This window comes from Sciurus carolinensis, chromosome 18 (genome assembly GCF_902686445.1).
Source record: "Sciurus carolinensis chromosome 18, mSciCar1.2, whole genome shotgun sequence".
NCBI lineage: Eukaryota > Metazoa > Chordata > Mammalia > Rodentia > Sciuridae > Sciurus > Sciurus carolinensis.
Window position 1 is genome coordinate 19,899,000 of NC_062230.1, and position 20,846 is coordinate 19,919,845.

Here is a 20,846-nt window from a genome sequence, read left to right on the forward strand (position 1 = left end):
ACTAACAAGCTAAAGAAAAAAAAAAAAAAAAAAAAAAACAAGCTATCAAGCTCAGTTTGTCTCAGTCACTCCCAAATATTTTAAGCATCCTTTCAAGTGTCCTGGAAATGTTCACTTGTACTGAGATATATATTTAAGTAGTAAAAGTCAGTTAATTTGGAGAAAGGCCCTTTAGACAAATAGGCTATAACTTGGGCTGGGAAGCTGGGCATGTTGGCACATCCCTGTAATCTTAGCAACTTCAACGGGCATGGTGGTGCACACCTGCAATCCCAGCAAAGCAGGAGGCTGAGGCAGGAGGATCACAAGTTCAAGGCCAACCTCAGGAATTTACTGAGGATATGAGCATCTTACTGAGACACTGTCTCACAATAAAAAATTAAAAGGGCTTGAGAAAGTAGCTCAGTGGTAAAGTACCCATGGGTTCAATCCCCAGTACCAAAAAAAAAAAAAAAAAAAAAAAATCCTGGCAACTCAGAAGGCCAAGGCAAGAGGATCACAAGTTCAAGGCCAGATGCCACAATTTAGAGAGACCCTGACTAAAAAATGAAAAGGATTGGGGATGTATCTCAGTGGAAGAGTACCCTTGGGTTCAATCTCCTGTACTATACAATAAATAAAATTGGGCTGGGGGTGTAGCTCAGTGGTAGAGTGCATGCTTTGTATACTGGAGCCCTTGTGTTCATTTGCCAGCACCAAAACAAAAAACAAACAAATGCTATAAACTGCTTATAATGTTCAAAAGTAGGTTGGATATTACAGAAGAAAAGAATACTTATAAACTCAGGCTTAGTAGACATGGAACGGCCAGTATAATGGCAAGACTTGGGGAGGTAATGGTTTACATGAACTCTCAAAAGGGCACTGAATTGTAGGTAAACTGGTCATGAAACAAATTGAGAGCTGTCTGCCTCCTGTCCAACAGTGAGCAGAGAGGGGTAGCTACTGTCACCTGTCCAGAGCCGAGACATCCCAGCCAGTCTTCCAGAGGCTGAGCCAAAAACCAAGCCTTTTTGATGCCAGGCTAGCGCCTGTGACATTGCCCTGCCAATTTTGGATTTCTGTCTGTTTTCCAAATATCTCCCCTTCCTCAAGCCCTCTCTCCAGAGGGCTCATCATCACCATCTCCAATACTTCGTGACCCACCTTCCCATACCCCACCAGCCCAGTTACAAGTGGTGATTTTCCGTTTATTGCTCAAAAACAAAAATCCAGAAGCAAAGGTGGAGAGAGTGTGGGTTCGGGACACAGCAGGAATAGGGAGGGGCTTTGGCCCAGCTGTCCCCTTCATCCTTCCTGTTCTCACCCTCCAAGGCCCAGGAGTTAGGCATCTGGGAGGAGAGAAGCCTTCAAGGCCAAGGGAACAGTAGAGCAGTGGGGGGCAGTCCTTCAGGGTGCCCTGGGTGGGAGGGGTCCCAAGAGTTGCAAGGACACTGAGTTCCCCTCCCAGGGTCCACAAGCCAGTAGGGCAGGGGGCAGGCCCCTTGTTTGGCAACCGAGAAAAGGAGCCTTTGGGCGGCAGGATGCTGGTTTATTTACTTAGGGTCTCCAGGGCCATCAAAACCCCCTTGTGGGACAGGGAGATTATTTACACAGCAGGGAGGAGGGAAGCCAGGAGCCAGAGACCAGGTCCTGTGCTCCCCACTGGCCTGAATGAGGAGGGAAGGGGTGTCCTGGGTCCTGCAGCCTTAGTCTTGGCATTCAGATGGAAACTTCATACTCCCGTGTATCCTGAAGACAGATCAGATCAGTTGTTGGAGTGAGATGAAAGTGGAAGAGGCAGAAAATGGGAGGAGGCATGGACGAGGAGGGGGAAAGACCCTTGGTTTTTAAAGTAACATTGATCACAGAGGGTTTAGGGGTCACAAGGTGAGAATAAGGCTGAATCTGGACAATGGATGTGTTTGGTTATCCTTTAGTGTCTTAAAATGACATAAAAATCTGAACAACTGGAGGATTTAGCAACTGAGCCTAGTTAGTGTCCACTGTGGGTTAGAGCTGTAACCTTTGGCTGGGCACCAGTTTCTCCAGGAGGCCACAGCCCTCGCCATGCCCTATTGTTCACACACAGTGTGCTTTGCTCATTGGCATGGCCTTTGTAGGCAGCTGAGTTTGAAATTCCCAAGAAGAGATTACAGAGACTTTAGAGAGGGTCATGGAGTTGTGGGGGAACCGAGAGATATGGCACTCCGGGGAAGGGAAGGGGCTCACCCCAGCTTCATACAGCGGGTTGCTGAAGTCTGACTCCACGGTGATGGGACTGTAGGAGTGGGAGCCTGAGAAACCAAAGAGGGACTTTCCCTGTAGCCTGCAAAAGGAAGGGGACCGAGGGCTTTATCAGCAGGGAGACACTTAGCTTCTCTCACCCAGGCTTCCACGTCAGGCAGGCATGACATCTGCCCACAAGGGCAGTTCTCTGGGTAGGGTACTTACTTGGTATAGTATATGTAAACGCCACTGCCGAGGACAATGACCAAGCCTAGGGGCAGCAGAATGGCCAAGGCGAGGTTCCCACCCTCCAGCTGCCTTGATGGGTCTGTAGTCTGGGTCACTGGGGGAGGAGAAGAGGCCAGTGAACCCGTGCTGGGCCCATTCCTGGGCTCTCCCAGCCTCCTACCCTGGGCCCTGAACCCTGGGCCTCACCCCTCCGGGGCCTGGCCTCCTACCCCCGGCCTCTGCCTTGCCCTCCCGACCTGGCCAGGCCTGGGCCTCCACTTTGCCCTCACTGACCTTCCAGTTTTCGGTTGTCCAGGAGCTCCTCATAGGCCACTGCAGGGAGAGGAGGGGGAGGGGACGGGGTCTGAGCCAGGGAGGGAAGGAGGCTGGGTAAATGGTCAGAGCCCAGTGGGGCTGGGCTGGACAGCCTGGTTCTCTGCCCTCTGCTCCCTTGGTGGGGGAGAGAGGACTGATCCGGGCAGGGCTTTCTTCCTTCTCCAGACCCCTAAGGTTCAAGGTTCCTGAATAGTCGCAGCCAACCAGGTCTTTAGAATTTGTCAGTGATGGACACTGAAGCCTACTTAGAGTGGGCAAAGGACTTCCAAACCAAGGCCCCCTCTACTACATCCCTTAGGACAATTCTGTGACCTCAGGACTTCTGGACATTCCTGTGAGGATGAGCCCATAGGAAGAGAACAGGGAGCTCAGTGGGTCACCCATTGGTCTTGAATTTTCTACCCAACTTTCCCAGCCCTGTCACTCCCTGGACACTGACGTGCCCCTCCTGCCCTATCTGCCCAGGCACCTTTGCAGAGTGGGGGCTGGCTGGTCCACTGTGAGGGGTGGCCTGGCACACAAGTGATGGTGACCTCGCCGATAAGCTCAAAGCCTTCGTAGCAGAAGAAGCGCAGAGACTCGCCAGCCTGGTAGTGATGCTTGTACAGCGTCTGGTAGCCATTCTCTGGAACTCCAGGGTTCAGGCACGGCTCGTACTTCACTGCAGGGAGCAGGCCAATCAACATGCCGTGGTGCTACTGAGCGGGCCCAGCCCACAGGCAGGCTGTTGCCAAAGTTACCCAGCCCCCTTCCTGGGTGTTCCTCAGACTCACAGGCACACTTGGGGACCCGGTCGCTCCACTTGGGTGTGCCTGTGTCTCGGCTATAGCAGGTAAGCACGGCTGCCCCCTCCAGGCTGTACCCCGGCAGACAACGGTACTGGACGTGGGAGCCAACAGGGAAGCCAGCGTCGGAGGCCGTCCGGTGCCCATTGGTAATCTCACCAGGGTCAGCACAAGTCATGACTGGTGGCAGAAGAGCAAGGTCAGGAGGAATGAGAGCCTTAGGAGATCTCCCTGAAACTTAGGGCTGGGAGAGGTCTGCCCTTCAGGCCATCTCCGAACAACCCCTCCACCTCCCGTGAATTCCTCGGAAGGAAGAGGGTGTAAACTGGAAAAACATAATTCAATGTTTCAGGCTTCTTTTGGAAACAGGGAGATTGGGCAACACCAGGCCCCCATATATTCAAAATATTTAATCACAACACCAGAGCATGCTAGCTAAATCCCAGCAGTGTCAACCCAGCATGACTCTCCTGTCCTCCATGTTCTCTTTTTTTTTTTTTTGGTACTGGGGGTTAAAACCAGGGTCTCTACCACTGAGCCACATCCCCAGTCCTCTTTATTTTTCATTCTGAGAGACAGGATCTTAATAAGTCACTGAGAGCCTTCCTAAGTTGCTGAGGCTGGCCTTGAACTTGTGATCCTCCTGCCTCAACCTTGTAAGCTGCTAAATTACAGGCGTGCACCACTGCACCTGGCTCCCCACATTCTCATCATGTCCAGTGGCTTTGCTCACATATACTGCCTGTCCAGCCCCTGCAGGCATTTGAGTTTACAACCCCATTGAGGAAGATCACAACCATAGTCATTTATTGTACATAGACCTGTGCCAGGCACCCTGACAAGTGTTTTACAAACATAATATTTAACCCAGATAATCAGTGTCCCTGTCCTTTCCCTTGGGGCTCCTCAAGCCAGGAGCATCAGAGCTGGAATCTTCTCAGGGCATGGAGTGCTGGACAGAGATGCAGAGACTTGGGTCTCAGCTCAGCTTAAGCCTCTTCTGAGTCTCAGCTGGGTCAACCCAACAGCATGTGTGCCCAGCATTCCAGGACGGGGGCACCACATCAACTAGACAGTTTTCCTTGTGTCCAGCCCATTGATCTCACCATCTCCACCATTCCAGGGGCCGCATGGAAGACCAACAACCCTATATCTTTGTGGCAGGCTTCCCAAAATTTGGAGAAAGCTGCCATCTCAGCAGCTGGGGAGGCTGAGGCAGGAGAATGGCAAGTTCAAAGCCAGCCTCAACAACTTATGGAGGGCCTGTCTCAAAATAAAAAATTAAAAAGGGAAAAAAAAAAGCTACCCCTTTCTGCTCTTCTAAAAGAGGCACACTCCCAACTTCTTTAAATGTCACCTCCTCTGAAATCTGTTCCATCCCTAAGAGAATTAACCCACCACTATTCCCACAAAGCTGCTTTATTCTTAAAGCTGCTACTACTTACTTCCTGTTTAACCCCTAACCTGGTGTGAAAACCTAACCTCCACATGTTCTTCACACCCCCCCACCCCCACTTCACCCATGAGGAAAACAAGGCTCGGAGATGGTAAGGACCTTGCCCAAGTCACCCACTGGGTACTACTTCATAATGTCCTTAGTTGATTAGGTATCTGTCCCCCTCCCAGACAGTGACCACGGCCAGGGTAGGGAGGGGCCAGAACCCCATTCCCATGATCCTAATGCAACACCGGGCTTCAATGAGTGCACTGAAGTACACTAAGTACTCTAACAAGCCTCGGTCTTAGCAATGGGACTTCCCACAGTGTCATCGGTTTGGAACTGAGAGCCTCAGAGCCGATGGAGAACCTGGGAGGGGGCAGGACTCAGACCCCGCAGAGGAGGGATCAAGAGAGGTGAAACGTTAAAGCGGGACCCAGAGGAAATCAGGACAGAGTCCAGGTCGGTGGAACAGAGAGATGCATCGGGGGAAAAATGGAGGAAGAATCAGAGGGGGCAGTTTCGGGGTCCGACGGCGGAGTTTAACCGAAAGGGCATAAGGGCGGGGCCTGAAGAAGATCCAGGAAGGATTTGGAGCGAAGGGGTGGAAACCAGGCGGTACAGGGACCACGACAGGAAAGGGCGTGGGGGTGGGGGCGAGGGAAGAAACCCGGATGGTTAGGATGGGGCCAAGAGAGGACAAGGGCGGGTGTGGCTCACTCTTTTGGCAGGCGGGTGGAGCAGCGCTCCAGGACAGGTCCCACTGGCAGGTGAGAATGTCGGAGCCCAGCAGCTCGTAGCCAGGCTCACACTGGTATGTGAGCACGGTGCCCCGAATCAGGTCCCCGTGGGACGCTGTCCTCCAGCCCCACTCCGGAGGAGGCAGCTCAGGGCACGTGTCGTTCCTCGGGACCTCTGCAAGGTGAGATTGAGTGTGGGGGCTGCCCTTTGATTCAGGGTGCCCTTTCCAGTCTTGAGTGGCTAGGCTCCAGTGCCCACTCTTGGGACCTCTGACCTCCCGGGCCCCTGCCCATCTCGGGGTCCCTATCCCCCTGTGTACCTTTGAAGTGTAATACAAAGCCCTGGCCCAGGCCCGGATTTGGGGGTCCAGGAGGTGCCTGGAATTGGAGCGTGAGATCGGGCCCAGAGGAGAGGAGGCGACGTCGTGGCTGAGGTCCCCGCAACTGAGCCAGGACACGGGCACTGGGACCGTCCCCATCAAATAGTGTCAACATGTCCCCTTCACGCACATTCAAGCTGCAGAGAATGGGACCAGACAATAAGAAGAAGCTACGACTGGTCCTTTCCATCCAGTTCAGTGATCCACCTCCTTTCCAGCCCCGCTGCATATTCCCCTCTTCCAGGTCTGGGAGCCTTCGTTTTGAACACTCTTGAATTTCTTCTTTACTCCAGGTCCCATCTATTCTATGACTTCTCCCATTTCCCTCTTCCCAATCCCCAGCTTTGCTCATTACTAGTTCCACCCACTCTCTGGTCCCTCCCCCATCGCCCTGGTAAACCCCACAATCACAGACCATACTCTTCGCTAAGGCAATCTGCTGGGCCCCGCCTGAGTACCTGCTTTGGGGGCCACGCCCACTTCTTGTTCTGTCCATTCATAAGACCACCTCATACCAAATCAGCTCAATGGATTCTCCCCGCACCCACACCCACCTTGGGTGCCGGTGACGATCCAACAGTTTGGGCCTGGGTCTCTGGAAATAGCTCCAGGGGCAGCCTCAGAAACCTCCAGAGTGACAGACACCAGGCAGAACCCCTGAAGAGGGCTGTATTACCCCTCTAGTTGTCCAAGGTCGACTGGCTAATAAGTGATTTGGCCCTAGGTTTCCATCCCATCCTGAACCCTTAGTGGCCTCTTTCACAGGACCATATTCCATGTCGACACAGAAGAGCTAGGATGAAGGCTCAGGATGCAGGCTAGTGCCACATTTTGGGGGGCCCACCCGCATCGTACCCTCTGTAGGACCCAAACATACATCTCAACTTGGAGCAAGATGCGCTTCTCTTCCTGGACGTGCATGCCCCACACGCAGTCCTGGCCGGGGCTGTAGCTCTGGGGCCAGTCGGGAGAGAGGACCACACCAGCAGGCTCGGACAGTTCTCCTCCGCACATGGCTTAAGGCAAAAGAGGTGTGAGGTTCAGGACCCATGTGGGCAAGCAGTCTCCATTTGTGACGGTCCTGACCATTCCCAGGGATGTGCACCACCAGATCATTCATGTTTCCCAGGGTTGATGACCCACCACATCAACAAACTTACACACCCAATCCATAACTCAGTCCAACTCTGGTTCCAGCTCCTGAAGACACTGGGTTTGTGAGCTCTGAATTTGGTCACAAGCCCGTCAATTATTCAGCTAAGAAAACAGCCTTGGAGGGGACAGGAATTTCCTCAAGGTTTGGGTTTACTAGGTTTGGATATGCAGGTCTCCTTCCCAAATGGACCTCCTGGGGACCCTGGTTCAGGGGGTAGTCTGAAGGCTGAAGGACTTTGTAGGATGTGGAGGACTCACCCTTGCAGGCTGGTTCTGTGTCATTCCAGTGAGGTTCTGTGGGGTCCACACATTCAATGGCATTGGGGGGACCTGGGGGCTCCAGAGCATATCCTGGGAGGCATGAGAAGGTGACCAGCGCCCCTGGGCGGTACTCAGGGTCTGTGGTAGTAACATTGCCATGTGCCAGGAAAGGAGCGAAGCATCGATCCTCTTCAAAGGCTGGGGAGGAATCCATAGCAAAAATTAAGCCTTAAGAGTGAGCTGGGGATGTGGCTTAGTGGTAGAGCATTTGCCTAAAATGTGCAAGGACCTGGGTTCTATTCCGAGCACGACAAGTAAAGGAAAGGAAAAGAAAAGAAATTTAAGCATTAGGACAGGCCTCAGACCTCAATCTGAGAATTGGGACTGAATTCAGGTGTTGTCTGGCCACTCAGTGGGGTTTTAAAAAGCAAAATGCCCTTGGATTTTGCTTTCACCCCCCAGTGTCAAAAAACAACATTCTTCACTCACACATTTACATTACCTCAATGGCCTTTGGAGGGAAACCCCTAGACTAGTCAAATCCCAGCCACTATTCTACAGATGAGGAGGACCACAGACACACAGCCACATGCTCAAGGTCACTCAGCAGGCAATGGCAGAACAGGTCTCCAACCCAGATGGTTTGGTTCCCAGCCACAGACACTTGGCTCTTGGAACTGCAAGGGGGTGGGGGTGGGGAACAGGCTAGCGTAGGTGTGTTCTCTTCTCAAAAATAACAGTTGGATTCTGATCACCCATGCTGTTGCTAGAATCCAAAATTGCAGCTAATGCAAAAGCTGCTCAGTTTTTAACTTTGGATTAAGTCAGCAAAAAGGAATATTTGTAGGATATTTTCATTTCTTTCCGCCTGACATCTTAGCTGCAAAACCGCTGGTGAAGTATGACTTCAGAGCCCATGATACAGATGAGGAATCTGACCCTCTTGAAGCAGCAGTGGCTCACAGTGGTGGAGGCAGGACTCACAGCTGGGGACTCTCACCAAAAGGCAGAGAGGTCTTTGCACTTCAGCACTTCCAGAATCTATCATGTATTTTATTTCTGCAGATTCACTGTTTTATTTCACTGTTACTTGACCTAATAAGGAATCATGTCCAAATCTTACCCATCCATCAGGGCCTGGTGCCAATTCCATTTCTCTCATGATTCATACTAGAAATTAGTCCCTCACATCTTTGAGCATTTCTTTTTGTCTCTCTCCTGCTACTGCTCAGAGAAATCTTCTGCTGCAGCCACACTGAAATCCTGTTTCCCAAACAAAACAAGTACTTCTCTACCTCCTTACTTTTGCTTCCACTATTCCATTCACCTAAGTGCTTTTTCCTTCATTTTCCTCTTCTAAATTACCCTGTATCCTTTAAGGCCAAGATTAAATGCCTCTTCTCCCATGGCCACTGACCTCCTTGTTTCTACCTGTCCAACACCCATTCCTTCTTTTTCTCTTAAAATCGTCCTAGTTTCGTTTTGGAAAACATGCCTTCCAGTCCATGAGGTTCAATTGGAGCTACCCAGAGATGGCCACATGATACTGATCTGTCAATCATAACACCATCTGCCCCTAGTCACAGTGATTGGCTCAGGCAAAGGCACAGGACCTTAACCAGGTCAATGAGAGCCTTTTCTGGCATTGCTACCGAAGCTCTCAGGAAAGATATGAGCTTCCACTTCCTCTGATGGAGTTATTGGGTCGGCAGGTCTGCAGCTAGGTCCATCGCATAGGGAAAGCCCGTTGAGAATGAAGCCAATGCACAGAAAAGAACTGTTGGAGAGACTGAGATAACTGGATCCTTGGTTGGGTACCTGGATCCAGCCATACATGAAGCTTAATCAGAAAAGGCTACATCCAGGAATGAGAAGGGGTCCTTATGAAGGGATTCTTGTAGTTTTGGGGTGGAGAGCCAAGTCAGGTTTCAGGGATCTAACCACTGAGATAAGCAGGGAGGGACTCTGTGCTTGTGCCAAGAAGAGAAAGTGCAGAGGTTAGAGTTCAGTGGGGAAGCTGGACGGTTACCTTCAAATCGGAGGCTTAGCAGCAGGGGATTAGCCGGCGTCTCTGAGAGCAACTCCACATAGAGGGACTGGGCATCACTGATAAGGCCACGCTCTGGGACATCATCCATGTCGGAGTCATAGATCACAGGAGATAGGGGACTGCCCCCGGAGCGCACCATCAACCTGGTATGGACAGAAGGGTGGCCAGGAACTTCAGCAGCTGCCCCCCACCCCCCTTATCTGCACTCCAAGTTTATCTTTACAGCCATTATTATCAAACATTAACTGTATGCCATGCATTCTTCTAAACCCTTATGTATTTTATCTTATTTAATTTTCATAAGAACACTTGAGTCAGACACCATTATTATCCCTCATTTTAAAGATGATGATATGGAGGCATAGAAATTAAGTGACCTGCCCAAGAGCACATAGCAAGCAGCAGCAGAGCTGGGATACCAGGTTGTTAGATAAAGAATGATAAAGAAGATGATGACAGCAAACACTTTTATATTATAGTGCTATAGTGCTTATCGAATCCTTGCACTATTCTAAGTACTAAAGTACTTCTACTCTCTCTCTTTTTTTTTTTTTTTTTTTTTGGTACTGTTGATGAACCACTGATCCACATCTTCAGCCCTTTTTTAAATTTTTTAAGTTTTGAGACAGGGTCTTGCTAAGTTGCTTAGGGCCCCAATAATTTGCTGAGGCTTGCCTCAAACTTGCAATCCTCTTCTTGCCTCAGCCTCCTGAGCTTCTTGGATTACAGGTGAGTGCCCCTGAGCCCAACTACTTTGCATATCGTAATGCATTTATTAATTATGCCTGTAGAGTGATACTATCTCTATTCTACAGATAAAAAGTTGAGGCACAGAGAAGTTAATGATTTGCCTAAGGTTGCACAGCTACATTCCCTAAGAAATGGTTAGGATTGGGCTGGGGATATAGCTCAGTTGGTAGAGTGCTTGCCTTGCAAGCACAAGGCCCTGGGTTCAATCCCCAGCACCACCCAAAAAAAAAAAAAAAAAAAAGTTAGGATTAAATTCTGTTTGAGCCAGGTGTGGTGGCACACACCTGTAATCCCAGGGGCTTGGGAGGCTGACACAGGAGGATCACAAGTTCAAAGTCAGCCTCAGCAAAAGTGGGGCACTAAGCAACTCAGTGAGACCCTGTTTCTAAATAAAATACAAAAAAGCACTGGAAATGTAGCTGAGTGGTTGAGTGCCTGAGTTTAAACCCCGGGACCAAAAAACAAACAAACAAAAAAACCCAAACTCTGTTTGACACATATTCCAACATGGATCCAGCCACATCTGACTCCCCACTATCGCCTCCCTACTTCCCCCTCTGATTCAAGGCCCAGACCCTCACCTGTCATTGTCCTCATCCAGTGAGACCCTCTCGAAGTGCAGGTGCAGCCGGCGTCCCTCAGCTGCTTCAATCACCCAGCGGCAGGTGAGGTTGGGCCCTGCAGCTCCCCCAGGCTCAGGGGACACAATGCGGCCCAGCGTAGCATTGTGGATGGTGCCACCACAGGATGCTGTGGGCAGAGGAGGGGCAGGCTAAGACCAGCTTAGGGTGACTTGTCCTTCTCTTTCAGCCTTTCTCAGACCTGTCTTTGGAGCTTTTGCATCTACATCTTTGGATTGGACTAACCCAGGGATGGTCTCTGCCCCATGAATGCTCTCTAGGGCATCGTTGAGGAGGGGAACCACGCCTGAAATAGAACCAGTGCCCCCGAGGATGGACACTCCTTGGTTGGACAAACTCCAGAATGAAGATTGTGCTAAAATGAAGACTCCCTGGATGTGAACAACCTGGGATGGGGAGTTATGGGGCTCCCCCAGATTGAAGCACTCAGATGAGAAATGTTCAAGATGGGAATTTCCAGAATGAGGACACCAGGGGATGGGAGATCACAAGATGAAGACCCTCCAGGACGGAGAACCACCAGTTATGGATCCTGAGATGGTTTCCTCTAGGATGAGGGCTCTCCAAAAGAAAGAAGGGACATCCCAAGAGGGAGAATACCCGAGAGTGGGGGTTCCCTAAGGAGAGAATCCCTCAATGTAAAGAACTCCAGAAGGAGACCAAAGGAGAGGGACTTTTCAGGAAAGAAACCCATTCAGGATGAGTTTTTCCTAAAGATGGAGACTTCCAAGAAAGGACTCTCCCAGTGAGGTTCCCAGAAAAGAAGCCCCAACCCATTACAGCAGAGACTCACCCATGCAGCTGGGGGGTTCTCCATTCCAGGCTGGCCGGGTGCCATTGAGGCAGATGAGAGTCTCCTCACCCTGCAGCTGGTAGCCGGAATCACAGTGGAAGGTGGCAGTGCCACCAGGGTGTAGATCTGTCACACTCACATCACCATGGGCCGGCCGGGGAGGGAAGCCACAACTCAGAAGGTAGGCTGAACCAGGAAGAACAGGGAGAAGGAGGATCCATCGTTCCATGCCACGCTCTTTAGCAAACCCCCACACTTTCCCAAGGGGCAGAGACAGGCTCTATACTGAGGTCCTCACTGAAGAATATGAGCTCCTTACACAGGTTCCATCTCATGAAGAGGTCATTTCAACATCTCTTATCTCCTCTAGTCTTTGTAATTTACCCATTTGGGCCTCCATTTTATAGATGAGGTAACTGAGGCTCAAAGATGTTTTTCTAGATCCTGCTACTCACTGGCTATGTGGTCTCAGGTAAATCGACTGACTATTCTGAACTCCATCCAGCTCTAATAATAACAAATTATATTTCCAGAGCTTGTTTAGCTTCCCAAGTAATGACACAGTACTTTTGAGGTAGACAAACTGTGTGACCCATTTTTCAGATGTGGAAATTAAGGCTCCAAGTTACTAAGTGTCATGAAATTTCTTTAAAAACCTTGACTATTTTGTCATTAAAGACCTTAATATTCAGTGTTCCCTCAACAAATGCTCTAATGAAAATGAAGTGCTATGGAAAGCTTTGCTTCTTTGAGAATCTGGTTTTCCTTCTTTCTTGCAGTAAGAACTATGTAACCTCCCTGTTTGCACTGGCTGCCAGAAAGCCTGGAACAAGATTAAGCCTTGTCCTTAGTAACAGTGGCCTGTTAATGCACAGGTTTTTGTTGTTTGTTTGTTTGTTTGGATTTTGTTGTTTCTTTGTTTTTTCCTGGTACTAGGGATTGAACGGAGGGGTGCTCTGCCACTTAGCTACATTCCCAGCCCTTTAAAAAAATGTTTTTCTTTTGAGATAGGGACTTGCTAAGTTGCTGAGGCTGACCTCAAACTTGGCAATCCTCCTGCCTCAGCCTCCCCAGATGCTAGGTTTATACATATGCTACCTCCTGGCCTGATCCTTTTCATTTTTGATTTTTGATTTTGAGGCAGGGTCTTGCTAAGTTGTTGAGGTTGACCTTGAACTTGCCATCCTCTTGCCCCAGTCTCTCCAGTCACTGGTATGACAGGTGTGTGCCACCATGCCTGGCCTATTTTTTTTTTTTTTTTTTCATCTCTAATAATCGTTCTCTGGTATTGTTTCCCCCTTACTTATTCTATGTAATTGTATTGCTTGCATTCTTTTTGAAAGTCTCTCAAAAGTAAGAATGAAATAGAATGAAATAGAAAGTCATTTGTTAGTAAACAATGGGTTCTGAATCTGATCCTGGCAGAACACTGCGTGTCTACATTTCAGAACCCAGCAGAGATCATCAAGGAGGGCTTCCTGGAGCGAGTGAGCCAAGGCTGCCTCTCATAGGAGGGGCAGGCTTTGATGAGCAGAGGGCTTGGGAGACACCAGCTTGCCTGAAGTTTTCTGTTTTTTGGGGTGGGGGTACCAGGGATTGAACTCAGGGACACTCAACCACAGAGCCACATCCCCAGTCTTATTTTGTATTTTATTTAGAGACAAGGTCTCACTGAGTTGCTTAGTGCCTTGCCATTGCTGAGGCTGGCTTTGAACTTGTGATCCTCCTGTCTCAGCCTCTCGAGTGGCTAGGATGTAGGCCTGTACTACTGTACCCGGCCTGCGCCTTTTTTGACTCTCCAGCCCTCCGTGATCCTGTAAGAGACCTGCCTCCTCCATATTTCAAAACTCAACAGGCACAACAAGCACTTCCTTGACTAGGTTGTGGGGACAGAGAGGAAAAGAAAAAGATCCAGTCCTTGCCCTTCAGGAGTCCACAGTCTACAGAGATAGACAGTTATAAAAACAACCTTTCAGAACACAGTGGCTTCCATAATTGCTAGCCTCTGTCTCAGTCTTCGTGGAAATCAGAATTAAGCCCAATGCTTTGGCTTGACCCTTCCCCACCACCCATGGCCGCATCCAGCTCAGCACTTTTGTGTCAGTACCTAAGACCCATGTATCCTACTTGACACCTTTGTGACTCTTTACAGTCCCACCTCCATATTATTACTCACAATCGTACCCCTATCTACAAAGCCCTTTCTGGGCTCTTGTCTTTCAAAGAGTAATTTAAGCCAAGTGGGTGTGGTGGCCCATGCCTGTAATCCCATCAGCTCAGGAGGCTGAGAAAGAAGGATTGCAAATTCAAAGCCAGCCTCAACAATTTAGTGAGGCCCTCCCTAAGCAACTTAGTGAGATCCTGTCTCAAAATAAAAGATAAAATAGGTTGGGGATGGGGCTCAGTGATTAAGTGGATTCAGTTCCTGGTACAAGAAAAAAAAAAAAAAAAGAGCAACTTAAGTATCACCCCTTCCAGGAAGACTTCCTGGCCCCTCTTGCCTCCAACATTTACTTGTTCTCTTGACTATATACAATTTCACATTCAAATTTTTGCCATCACATTAAAAAACCACTATGTATTGTTACTATGAGACTGAGTCAAGTCTTATTTATATTGATACCTAAAAACCTAGTCTAACTGATCAATTTGGAGACTGGCTGATTTGGGTTCCAGTTCTAACTCCACAGCTTATAGCTATATAACTGAACAAGTGGAGGACTTCTTACTCATTAAAGGCAATTAATCAGTGAGGATTGGCCTCAAAAAATATATAAAAGAACCACGTACCTGGTCCTCAGAGCATGTTAGTCACCCACCCCTCTGTCTCAATTAATGCATGACTGGCAGTCAGGGATTTGGGGATCTGATTGTTGACACTGAAATGAATTTGTAGGAGGGTGACAAATCCATACAACCTTGTCCTGAGAGATTGAGCTGACCATGGCCACTTCTAGGGTTGCCGTGAGGAGCAAATGAAGCAATGGTAGGCAGAAGGGGTTTGTACATGGCAAGGTTTTTTTTGGGTGGGGGAGGATACTGGGAATTGAACCTAGAGGTGCTTAACCACAGAGCCACATCTCCAGCCCTTTTTATTTTTTATTTTGAGACAGGGTCTCACTAAGTTGCTTAGGGCCTTGCTAAGTTGCTGAGGCTGGCTCTGAACTCGTGATCTTCCTGCCTCCAACTCCCGAGTTGCTGGGACTGTAGGCATGTGCCACCACACCCAGCTATGTGACAAGTCTGATGGACTTGGGTGAGGGGTGATGGAGACTTTGACCCTTTGGAATTGCTAATGAGGCCACTCTGGACCAGAGGCCCTAGTTAATGCAGTTTGGGAAGGGCTTAAACAGGGCTTCATTCCCAGAGGTGCCTGAAGGAGTCGCAAAGCAGGGAAGACAGAGGCAGGTAATGAAGGCCAATTTATGCAATAGCCCTGCTTCCCCAAATGTTCCACTTAGCCTAGAGTCCTATTTTCAATGCTCCCGGGAAGTGGCTGCTTAAAGGAGCCAGTGGGGAGCCATTTTTGTAATATCTGAAGTCCAGCCCTCAGGTGTGTTCTTGTTCTCCAACAACCAAATCCCTACCACCAAGTATGTGCCCCTCACTCACTGGTCTCTTCTGCCTTGCACAATGTGCCCTGGGGCAGGTCCTGTGCAGAGGACATAAGGAAGGGATATGGGTTGTATCCTGTAAGGTGTATAAAGTATCTCTGGTCAGCAAAGCTCATAAGGTGGATGTGGTACATGCAGCCAGGCCAAGCCAGGAAATGATGTAATGGTGGCATTGGCCTAACAGGCAGTTCTCTCTCTGTTCCTGAGGAGCACAAGGAGGGGCCTTCTCCAAGATAGCAATATTTGGATTGGGGACACTGGCTGAGCCCCTTGCCTGGTATATGCATGTAGGCTAGAACATACACTTGCACTATGGGAAGGTTCCTGTATACACAGGTTAGCATGATGCATAACGAGGAGAACATCTGTGTGTGGATGCTCACGAATGCAGTCACACATGATATATTCTCAATTCCTACTCCCAGAAGTCAGATGGAACTTTCTAGACCACAAACATGAGTCTGTCATTTCCCTGCTTAAAACATTTCTAGTGTTTCCCTCTTACTTGCAGGTTAAAATGGTCTCAATTCCTTATGAAGATAATAAGGCCCTTTATGATCTGAACCCAACCTGACTCTCAACCTGATCTCTTAGCCCATTTCTCCCTCACCACTTTCTGTGCTTTGACTATCATAGTAATGACTGATTTATTTGTGTGTGTGTGTGCTAGGGATTGAACCCAGGGGCACTTAACCACGGAGCCACATCTCCAGCCCTTTTTATCTTTTATTTTGAGACAGGGTCTCACTAAGTTGCTTAGGGCCTTGCTAAATTATTGCAGCTGACCTTGAACTTGCCTCAACCTCAGAGTTGCAGGGACTATAGGCATGTGCCACTGCACCTGGAAATGACTGATTTTTTTTTGGGGGGGGGCGTGCTGGGGATCGAACCCAGGGCCTTGTGCTTACAAAGCAAGCACTCTACTGACTGAGCTATCTCCCCAGCCCCATGACTGATGTTTTGAGCTCTCACTGTGTACCAGACACTGTTATAAGTACTCGTATCAACTCATTGGATCATCCCAATAATATCATGTGCTAAATTTTATGATCCTTCTCTTTCAGATGAGACCATGAATCACAGAAGGTTTAAGTAAATTGTCTCAAGTCAGACAGCTAGGACAATTCTATCTTGCATGTTGAACGGCTTCATCTTCTCTAGAGGTCACATTTTTCTCTCCTCTCTGAATCCTGGGGTGTGCTTTTACATCCATTAAGACAGTTGTCTCCCATTTTCTCCCTCCACCCTTCCCTTGGCTAACTCATCCTGTGGGTCCTAGCTTAGTGATCCTCCTTTTGATATTTGCTTCTCCCATCTGAGTTTCCTCCATCATAACCCTTATCTCATTGAATCACAATCAACCGAATTACTTATCCATCTCTCTAAACAGATTGTGAATTCCTTAAATTCAGATTTTACCTGGCTCATTCATTCTTTTCCCCAAGGCTAAAACAGAGCCTGGTATGAAGTAGGCACTCAACGAACATTTGTTTAGTTGAATGGATGAATTGCCACTTGGATTTGTGCACACCTAGGCACAAATCTGCGAGTGTGTGAGATAAATGTGCATGGGTCTTTCTGAAGGTTCTGCCTCCTAGGGTTCCAGTCAAGAGGAAAACTCCTCCTCAGTACCCTGTGCTTGGAAGGCCATCAGAGATGTCCCTCGTGCCCAATGTGGCCCCTGCCCTTCCACCAGCATCCCCAGACTCCTCACCCTGATAGTGGATTCTGAAGCCACCACCCCTTGGGACCCGTGGGCTCTGGAAGTGCAGGAGCAGTCGGTTGGTTGGGCTCCGAAGGACCTGTCCTTCTCCCAGCATGGAGGAGTTGGCCAGGAGTCGGGGGGCCAGGCCCGGGGATCCCCCACCAGCCAGCACCAGGAGTTCCTCCTCCTGAGATAGGTTCAGTGTCTGCACCTAGAAAAGTCAGTCACAGACCATGGAAAGTCAGCCAGTGCGGAAGGTAACTCTCTAAGCCCTCCACCTTCTGCCTTCCTTTTCCCAGTCTATAGCAGCCCCCAAACCACAGGGATGTTGTCCCTTTTGTAGGACTCTTTAGAAGAGTTTTAAATATCACCTGCATCAGAAAACAGACCCATTTGAATTAGAACACTGGTTTTCTGGCTTCCTGGCTAAACCGGTGCACACCCACTGGGTCCAGAGGAAAGGGCTTGGATGTTTCATGGTTTCACTTAGGTCCAGTTACCTGGATCTCAATGCCGTAGCCAGGGTAGACGTGGATGCTGTATGTGCAGTCTAGGAGCCCCAAGGTGCGGCTGGCAGTGCTCCCCAAATCTGGAGACTCCACGTACCCTTCACCCTCGGAGATGTTGTTATTACACAGAACTGAAGAGATATAAGTGGCTGGGATTGAGAGAGGCCCTGTGCTCTTGTCCTCCCAGCCAAACAACTCCACAGGTCCTTATCTGTCTTCTCCCCAGCACCCCTCACCATCTTTATCCAATGTTCCCTCTCCCACCTGTACTGAGAGCTCCTTTACTCAACTGTAATATAGCCAGAAGATACAGAATGACACCTGGCGCATAGTTTAAGTGTATATAAATATTAGCCTTTGTCATTATTAAGCAGAAGCTCCTCTCCCATCTGTACCCAGAGCACCTTCATCCACATGCTCCAGACGACCTCTCCCCATCCATCCCAGCATCTCTCCCACATCCGTGCTCCCCTTTCCATGGCCTCACCTGGGCTGGTGACCGTAGTGGTGACAGTTGTCGTGGTGATGATGGTGGTGGTGGTCTCTTCCTCTCCTCCCTCAGGGCCAAGGGGCGGGACTGGGGAGGCGGGGCTGGGAGGGGGTGGGGCCGTAGTTCCCGGGGGCGGGGTCAGCAGCTCCGGCGCGGTGGGGCCTGCCCCCCTGACTCCTTTAGGGGTTACCGCTGTTGTCAGAGGCCCTGTCCCTGGCTCAGTGGCCCGTGGCAGAAAGGGTGCTGCAAGTGTCTGTCCGGCTGGAGGGGTGGCTAGTGTGGGGTCTGGATCAGATCCTGGGACAGTGCAAGGGAAGTCAGACACAGGAGCAGCGAATTGGCTGGTGGGGGTGTGGGTGGAAGGGTGGGTGGGAGCAAGGCTGAGGGAAACAGGGGTTCCCCTAATGAACCCTAAGTGTCTCCCCCACAAGGTAAAGCCCCCATCTTTTCCTTCCCTACCCAAACTCCCCATCTCCTCCCAAGTTTTCACAGTTGACCCTTCTTTCTCTCTCCCCACCCAGGCCCCTCCACCCCATAGTCTCCTTGAGCCTTTTCCTGTCCCCCATTCAAATCTGGATCTCTCTCCTGGTTACCCCTTTCTTTCTTCTCTGTCTTGCTCTTGCTGGAGCTCTTTGGTTCTGTTTAGTATTCTTAATGTTCTCTGATTGTAATTCTGGCTCTACTAGAATCTGCTAGTTTCTGTATTTCATTCTTTCTCTTCCACCATTTCTCTGACTCCAGTTCTCTGAATTCCCATCATATTTCTGTGTGTCTTTTTTCTCTGTTTCTTAATCGTCCTGTTTCAATTTCTCTGTTTCTGTCAACTGCCTCCCTCTGACTTTTACTCATCTTCCTGGGGGGTCTTGCCCCCTCTGCACTCTCTCTCTACCTGCTTCTCTTTCTCAGTCTTGGCTCCCCATCTTCCTGAGCCAATGTCTCTAACTTTGCCTTTATGCCATTTCTGCCAATTTGCAGGCCTTACCTGGCAAATAGCCCATCTCTGGGCCCTTCCTCAGCAGGGCCCCATGGATCAGTTCAGCCAGGGCCTCAGAGGCCACTGTGGGGGTCTCACTTCCAGGCTCTGGCAGTGCCTCCTCCTCCTTCAGGGGCAGACCTAGGAGGTGAAATTGTGTAAGATTCTCCACTCCCCTACATCCCTTCCTTCTCCAGAGAAATCATTTCCAGAGCTCTTCTTTCCTTGTCAGATGGGCCTGCAGGGGCTCAGAGGGTCCCAGACTGGGCTGAGAGCCAAGATCAGAGGAGAAGCTCCCAGCTGCCAGCTGCCCCTCACACTCCTACACTTCCTCTCTCTCCACCACCAGGGCTGTGTGGGCCTTCATGAGCGTGTTAGTTCTTATGAACCCTGGACAGCGCCTACAGGGCCAAGCAGGGGCTGTGAGGCTGCCTTTCTTTACTTCTCACTGGTGCTCTCCCCAACCCTGGGGCTCTGCGAAGGGTCTGACAGCACCTCCCAGCCCTTGCTTCCGCAGTGCCCAGCTTTCTCTCTGGGTTTCTCTCTCTCTGCAGTGTAGCTGGCTTCTTCTCTCTCTCTCTCTCTCTCTCTCTCTCTCTCTCTCTGCAGTCTCTGCCTCTTTCCCTAGAGTCTGACTCGGGGTCAGAGTGGGGGGGTCAGTGGGGGGCTGAATATGAATATCTGGTCTCTAACTCTACCTCTCAGTTCATCTATCTTTGTCCATGTGTCCAAGAACATTGGTGTGTGCAGCAACTGGCGTCTCTGTCAGCACCTCCATCTCCCACCCAGGTACCCTGCAGGCTTCTGCCGCCTCCGCAGACATCCCCCCAACTTCCCCAGCCCTCTTTTCTACGTTCAACCTCTAAGATGCTCCTAAAATCTTCCCTTATTCATTTCCCCACCTCCTCAATATTGAGGGTTAATGAGCTTCAGGTACTAGCCCGAAAGCTCCGTCTTGCCCCTTCCCGATCAGCTGTGCCCCTCCCCTCCCCCGCGAGCTCAGAAGACGCAGGATGTTCAGAGAAAGAAGGTGGAGGACTCCGCTGGGGGCCTTCCCGGAGTCCACCCCCACCCCCTCTTGTCCTTACCCTGAATCCAGGGACAGCTCAGCAGAATTAGGAACAGCAGCTGGGGAGGCGGTGGGTGCTGGGCCTTGGGAGTCCCCATGGCGACTCACCCCCAATTTCTCTCCTCTGTGCCTCTCCTAAATAATCTAGTTGCCACTTTTCCTCCGTGTCCTTTTATCTTTCTCCTTAATTTTGTTTTCCTGCTGGGGTCAGCAATGGAAGACAATTTCTCTGTTCCTTGATATGGAGGGGCAGAAGTGGGCTAGAGGTTGCCTGGAGTCCACCCCTTTTTGCTTAATCTCTGTCCTCTGCTCCAGGATCCGTGGTAGAGGGGGGCGCGGCTCCGGATGGAGGGGGTGGGGCCGAGAGGGCCGAAGGTTACCCTCTTGTTCGAGCGACTGGGTCCACCGGGCTGGCTGTATCCCAAGCGGGGGAGTGGGGAGGGGAAAGGCAGCTTCCGGGGGGGGGTCTAGGATGGGGTTGAGGATGGGAAAGGTTCCTACTGGGCTCTAGCGGGGCTTGTCAGGGAGGGGAAGGGGTTGCGGAACCCGGAGAGCCGAAGCTCGGGCACTGGAGCTGCGGGAGGGAGAAGCTGAGAAAGGTGTCGAGCCCACGTCAGATCCTGGGGACGGGAGAAGGGAGGGGCCTGGGATTTATTTGCGGAGGAGGGAGGAGGAGGAAGTGCAGATGGTGGAAGGAGGGATCTTGAGCCAAGACCGTAAT

At 50.2% G+C, this 20,846-nt stretch overlaps 1 protein-coding gene across 2 annotated transcripts; it reads right to left on the bottom strand.

Moving 5' to 3' along the window:
• Nucleotides 1–1,176: 1,176 nt before the first annotated feature.
• On the bottom strand, nt 1,177–20,719 carry Sez6l2 (seizure related 6 homolog like 2). 2 transcript variants are annotated; one of them, XM_047533507.1, is made up of 18 exons: nt 20,145–20,719; nt 19,066–19,197; nt 18,081–18,380; nt 17,585–17,724; nt 17,094–17,295; nt 11,766–11,951; nt 10,913–11,081; nt 9,561–9,724; nt 7,529–7,729; nt 6,993–7,131; nt 6,056–6,252; nt 5,716–5,910; nt 3,546–3,737; nt 3,242–3,433; nt 2,731–2,769; nt 2,434–2,551; nt 2,212–2,308; nt 1,177–1,731 (listed from the first exon to the last, which is right to left on the bottom strand). In XM_047533507.1, exons 1-18 carry the CDS (start codon nt 20,221–20,223, stop codon nt 1,702–1,704), a joined length of 2,772 nt encoding a protein of 923 aa, XP_047389463.1. In that variant the 5' UTR covers nt 20,224–20,719; the 3' UTR covers nt 1,177–1,701. The 2 variants fall into 2 exon arrangements, with proteins under 2 accessions (XP_047389463.1, XP_047389464.1); XM_047533508.1 differs by lacking the exon at nt 2,731–2,769.
• Nucleotides 20,720–20,846: the final 127 nt, after the last annotated feature.

Bases quoted from the DNA above. Each gene is read 5' to 3' on its own strand.
- Sez6l2 (XM_047533507.1), bottom strand. From the start codon at position 20,223: ATGGGGACTCCCAAGGCCCAGCACCCACCGCCTCCCCAGCTGCTGTTC. The intron at 7,132-7,528 runs GTGAGTCCTCCA...TTTTGCCTTAAG, and splicing joins CACAGAACCAGCCTGCAAGG to CCATGTGCGGAGGAGAACTG. The intron at 5,911-6,055 runs GTACACAGGGGG...CTCACCTTGCAG, and splicing joins CTTTGTATTACACTTCAAAG to AGGTCCCGAGGAACGACACG.